This window comes from Bubalus kerabau, chromosome 3 (assembly GCF_029407905.1).
Source record: "Bubalus kerabau isolate K-KA32 ecotype Philippines breed swamp buffalo chromosome 3, PCC_UOA_SB_1v2, whole genome shotgun sequence".
In the NCBI taxonomy this organism is placed as follows: domain Eukaryota; kingdom Metazoa; phylum Chordata; class Mammalia; order Artiodactyla; family Bovidae; genus Bubalus; species Bubalus kerabau.
The window spans coordinates 63,902,382-63,908,304 of record NC_073626.1 but is presented as its reverse complement, the minus strand read 5'-3'; the positions used below and the strand labels follow the sequence as shown (position 1 = coordinate 63,908,304).

Genomic DNA, 5,923 nt, shown 5'->3' with positions numbered 1-5,923 from the left:
TCTATGTTGGCAGGTATTTTCATTCAGCACATAAAAGATATAAAGAAAATACTTGTTTTTTTATGAAAATTTAAAATCATAAAGACAAAATGGTTTAAAAGGCCCCAAATCAAATTGCCCAATGATTGCTAACATTTTGGGGTTTATCTACCCAATCTTTTCATGCCTAGACATGTAATTCATTTACAAAAGTTAGATTTTAGTTTTTGAAAACTGATTTGTTTTTACTTGGAAATATATTGTTATTCTTCTTTGTATAGTGAAATTTTTAAGAGTCTAGGTTTTGGAGTCAGACACTCAGGTTCAAATCTGACTCAGCTAGATAGTAACTGTTTAACCTTGGCCTGAGCGTCTTCCTAGGTAATCCAGCTGAGACTCCTATTTCCACAAACCAAAGTGTATCATTCAAGCCAAGCTAAGATCACTTTCAAATCTTATATGATTCCTCCTCTAGCTCAGATACAACTCAAAGACAAGTACTAAATAAATACTAAAAGCTGACTACATTGTTTCCCTAAGCTCTCTAATTTGCCCTATCCTTTGTATCAACGCTAAATTCCTATTCATGTCTTAAGCATATTGGAAAAATCTTACAAATGTTCATTAGTATTTTCAATTCTCCTCTCCTTTGGAGTCCTGAATACATCTAATCATCTAATCAGTTTTTTTTTTTCTTCTAATAACAGTACAGTTCAGTTCAGTTCAGTCTCTCAGTCACGTCTGACTCTTTGCGACCCCATGAATCGCATCACACCAGGCCTCCCTGTCTATCACCAGCTCCCGGAGTTCACTCAAACTCACATCCATCAAGTCGGTGATGCCATCCAGCCATCTCATCCTTTGTCGTCCCCTTCTCCTCCTGCCCCCAATCCCTCCCAGCATCAGAGTTTTTTCCAGTGAGTCAACTCTTCTCATGAGGTGGCCAAAGTACTGGAGTTTCAGCTTTAGCATCATTCCTTCCAAAGAACAGCCTGGGCTGATCTCCTTTAGAATGGACTGGTTGGATCTCCTTACAGTCCAATGGACTCTCAAGAGTCTTCTCCAACACCACAGTTCAAAAGCATGAATTCTATGCAGATTCATGTTGATATGTGGCAAAATCAATACAATATTGTAAAGTTAAAAAATAAAATAAAATATTTTAAAAAAATCCTAAAAAAAAAAAGAAAAATTAAAAAAAAAAAAGACAAAAGCATGAATTCTTTGGTGTTCAGCTTTGTTCACAGTCCAACTCTCACATCCATACATGACCACAGGAAAAACCATAGCCTTGACTAGACGGACCTTTGTTGGCAAAGCAATGTCTCTGCTTTTCAATATGCTATCTAGGTTGGCCATAACTTTCCTTCCAAGGAGTAAGTGTCTTTTAATTTCATGGCTGCAGTCACCATCTGCAGTGATTTTGGAGCCCAGAAAGATAAAGTCTGACACTGTTTCCACTGTTTCCCCATCTATTTCCCATGAAGTGATGGGACCAGATGCCATGATCTTTGTTTTCTGAATGTTGAGCTTTAAGCCAACTTTTTACTCTCCTCTTTCACTTTCATCAAGAGGCTTTTTCGTTCCTCTTCACTTTCTGCCATAAGGGTGGTGTCATCTGCATATCTGAGGTTATTGATATTTCTCCCAGCAATCTTGATTCCAGCTTGTGCTTCTTCCAGCCCACCCAATATTTAAAGAGGCCTTTTCAATTCTGCCTTGGTCTTTTCTATTCCTGGCTGAGTATCTCTAGTTTCTTTACCTTTGTCTCAAGAGAAGTGATTTCCCCATTACTCTGTATCCTGGTTGTTACCTTATGATCATTTAATTTTGTTTACAGCCCTTGTAAAGCATAGCACTAAGCACTGACTGTAGCACTCCAAGTATTTATAAACTGTGGCTCTGGGGAAGAAACATAAGAAAGTATTTATTAGAAGGATGGTCCAAAATACATAAAAGTAAAACAAACTACAGCAATAAATTTTTATTGTGAGCAAAAATTCTAGTGTTGTTGGGAAAAAGGAAGAAAGCATAGTTTAAGAAAAACTCTGTACAGCGTTATCAATAAGGGATAAAAAGTCAAATATAAAGGGATGATCAGATTTAATTAGAAGATCTACCATGGAGATAGGCACTGTTGGGATAGAGGTGAATAATACATATTTTACGATGCTCCAGAAAACTAAACTCTGCCCAATGAGTGGAATTTTAAAAGAAGGCCTAATAGCTTAAAATTTAGATCAAACTTAATATTAACTGATGCTTTTCATCAGTGTAGACAGCTGCCTCTGAGGAGACAAAATAACTGCTAGTTTTATTTTGAAGTCTTTTATAACCTTTCAATAAAACTAAAGCCTCTCTGTGATGAATTGCTTCAAATCTGCTCATCTAAGAATAGAAACCTGTGTGTTTTTAAAATCTTAGCATCATCCCTGGTATCTAATACACAAAGGATGCTTGACACAAGACAGGCCCTCTATGACTCTTTTTTGAGTTAATAAGTGAATGAATGCTTTAGAAAATATTCATTCATTTGAAAAAAGGCAGTGAGCAAATCATCTCCCTGTTTCTTTACAACTCCAAGAGGCCAGGCATCCATAAGTTATGTTCGGTTTTAAAAGCTACAAAGAGTTTGGAAGGTACTGATGGTAGATAGTCTTTTCAAGAATGTGGAAGTATCAATAACTCAACTTTATCTGGAAAACAATTTGGGGTATTAAAAAAAAGAATTAGCCATGGCCAGTATCTTTGATGTATTTATTTCATGTAAAAATATCTCTGGGGTACAAAATCATGAGCTTCAAGATCATGAAATACTGCTTTTTCTCATGGGAAGATAATTGTGTAAGGGAACATCATAATTTTAATATTTTTAAATATAGCCAATATCTTCAGTTTTCTCATTAATAAAATGTATATGCACACACACACAGAGGGGCTTCCCAGGTGGTGTTAGTGGTAAAGAACCTGCCTGCCAATTCAGGAGACATAAGAGATGCAGGTTTGATCCCTGTGAAGGGAAGATCCCCTGGAGGAGGGCATGGCAACCCACTCCAGTATTCTTGCCTGGAGAATCCCATAGACCGAGGAGGCTGACGGGCTACAGTCCATAGGATCGCAAAGAGTAGGATAGGACTGAAGCGATTTAGCAAGCACTCAAGCATTCATTTAAGCAATACACATAGAGAGTTCTATATACATATATATTAAATCCTACATAGAAATAAGTTTGCTTGAAAAAATTTAATCACAGTACAAAAACAATTTAATAAAATTTGAAGATGTATAAATAATTTCAAACCTACCACACACATATGCGTACATTTATTATTTGAAAACAACCTTTTCTTACACATAATTAGCTTTTAAACTTTTCTAGCTAGAGGTTCATGGATTGGTTTTTAATATAAAACCATGGCTAGAGAGTCCTTCAAAACCTGGCCCTCAGGTACCTTTTATTTTTTATTTATTTATTTTTTTTTTTGCCAAGTTATGTCAAGATCCTTTATTCCTTTTTGTTAAAACCGGTCACAACATTAAGCTTCTGGCCTATCCTGCTGATACACAAGCCACAAACGCTTGCTCAGCAGTTGAAGCCTTTAGTAGCATGTTTGAAAAGTGAATAAAAATCCATATAAAACAAATATTCAAATAGTTTCCATAGGAACACAGATAAGTGTGACCCCATCTCCCAGTCTTCCACATTGGTGCACCTGTGCCAACCCTATTCACATAGACATCTCAGAACTAGCAGTAATTAAGTTAAATGGTCCCCCCCAAACACTTAAATCAAGCTAAACTCACAGTTAACAGTTACAAGAGTTGTGTCTACATGTTAATATGCGTGGAAGCACAGGCTGCTGAGTGCCGCTTCATGCCGTTCTCCCAGGCACAGGACACGGGCAGGGGACCGACGTCCGGCTCCTCCACTCCGGGTGGGAAGTCCTGAGTCCGGATCTGCTGCATCAGTTGCCACGTTGGCCCTGACATCACATAGTAGATGGTGGGTCTCTGGAATCCATTGAAAGTAGAAGCAGCAGCAACAGTGTAAGCACCCATGTTCTCAAAGAGCATCCAATCACCAACATGCATCTCGGGCAGGTTACAGCGCTCAACAATGCGGTCCAGGCCGTCACAGGTCGGTCCCCAGATGCTGGATGAATAATACTTCTCATCTGGTTTGGGTCTCTTCTGCAGAAGAGGCTTCATGTGTGCGTGATCGTAAAGAATGCAGTTGAATGACCCATACACTCCATCGTTCACATAATACATAAATGTCCGATCAGTTGACTCCTCTTCATCATCAGAGCCTGTCTGTTCCTTTAATACAAGTTTTTTGGCAATAATATTAACTGCGAGCGTGAAAGCTGATGCAACATAGTATCTGCCCGGCTCAGCTATGATTCTCACTCCAGAGTCTGATGGAAAATACTTGTCCAGTGCTGGGTTGATTACACTGGTGATCACTTCAAATTTAAGCTTTACATCCTCAGATCCAGGAAAGCCACCACCAATATCAAGCAGATACATGATGAAACCAACCTCAGCGCCCATGTCAAAGACACAGCGGGCATCAGAGATGGCCTGCACAAAGGTCTCAGGATCAGTACAGCCACTTCCCACGTGGAAGCTGACACCAATGACATCAATATCTAGCTCTTTCGCCCGTTCCAAAAGAAGCCTGCTGGTTTTGAGTGTGGCACCAACTTTGACACTGAGGCGACAGACTGCTTTGGAATCATCAGTGGCGATCCGCAAAACCAACTTGGCCTTTGGATGTGCCCTGGCAACTTTCATCAGCTCAACTTCACTATCAAAAGTCATCATCTGGACTCCGTTATTGGCAGCATACTTAATCTGAGACACTTGTTTATATGGATTTGCATAGATAATCCTCTCTGGGGGCACCCCGAGACTCTGCACCAATTGTATTTCAGTCTTGTTGGCACAGTCAAATCCTGTCCCAATGGCAGCGAGTGTCTTCACTATGGTTCTGCTATCATTGCATTTGACTGCATAAAAGGGGGTTACCCGAGGAAGAGCTTTCAACCATCTCAGATGTTTCTTCAGAATGTCTCCCAGGTCCGCAACATAGAAGGCATCCTTATCATCAGAAGAAGAAACTTCATTAATTTTTTGGTCCAGAATATCCTTGGCAGTAAAGCCTTCATCCAAGAAATGGCAGTCAAACTCTTCATTGCTAAAGCTGTTCATGGTTTCTTGACGTCTTTTTGAGACACAACAAAATAGAAAACGTAAAAGAGATGGAATTTAAAGGGATTATGCCAACTTTTCACAAAGGCAATTCCCCAGGAATTCCAAGTCCACCGAAGATGCTTGTGCTCTCTGTGCAGCAGTGGAAATGTTCGATAAACACACAATCTGCTGTCTCAGAGCACAGGGGCGCGGAGGGCCAACCCCATGGAGACAACGAGCCGCCGCCGAGCGCTGCAGGATCAGCCGGCCTCCCCGCCGCCCCCGTCAGCCGCTCGCCCGGCCGCCCGCCGCCTCGGTCCCTCCCGCGGAGGACCGCCGGCCCGAGGTGGCGCCGGAGCGCTGGCAGAGGGGCGGCGGCGGAGGAGGCTCAGGGGGAACTGACCTCAGGTACCTTTTAGATCTCCTCTTCTACACATGGCTCCCATTTCTCTCCATTCTATCCATATTGACCTTCATTTCCTTTCTCAAAAATGGTAGGCTGTGTCTCTCTCTGTAGCTCTTATCTGGAAAGCTTTCAACCCGTATCTTTGCTTGGCTATGCTCTGCTGACAGACAGTTCTCCACGGGTTTCTCACAGTTGTGGGCATTTATCACTATCTTTTCAAGGATATTTATAAACTGCCTCCCTCAAGGCAAAGAACAGATTTATTTGCTGAACAGTATACTACAGATAATGTTTCCTCCTGGGGAGTTCGGGCAATCTGACTTGCAGTCCATTGTAAAAAAC

The 5,923-nt window shown here is 40.9% G+C and overlaps 1 protein-coding gene across 1 annotated transcript; it reads right to left on the bottom strand.

Annotated features, from left to right (window-relative positions):
- Positions 1-3,467: 3,467 nt before the first annotated feature.
- LOC129646175 (ornithine decarboxylase-like) lies at positions 3,468-5,581 on the bottom strand. The gene has a single exon (XM_055571990.1). It carries the CDS (start codon positions 5,191-5,193, stop codon positions 3,808-3,810), a length of 1,386 nt encoding a protein of 461 aa, XP_055427965.1. The 5' UTR covers positions 5,194-5,581; the 3' UTR covers positions 3,468-3,807.
- Positions 5,582-5,923: the final 342 nt, after the last annotated feature.

Excerpts from the sequence above, each read along its gene's own strand:
- LOC129646175 (XM_055571990.1), bottom strand. The coding sequence starts at position 5,193 with ATGAACAGCTTTAGCAATGAAGAGTTTGACTGCCATTTCTTGGATGAA.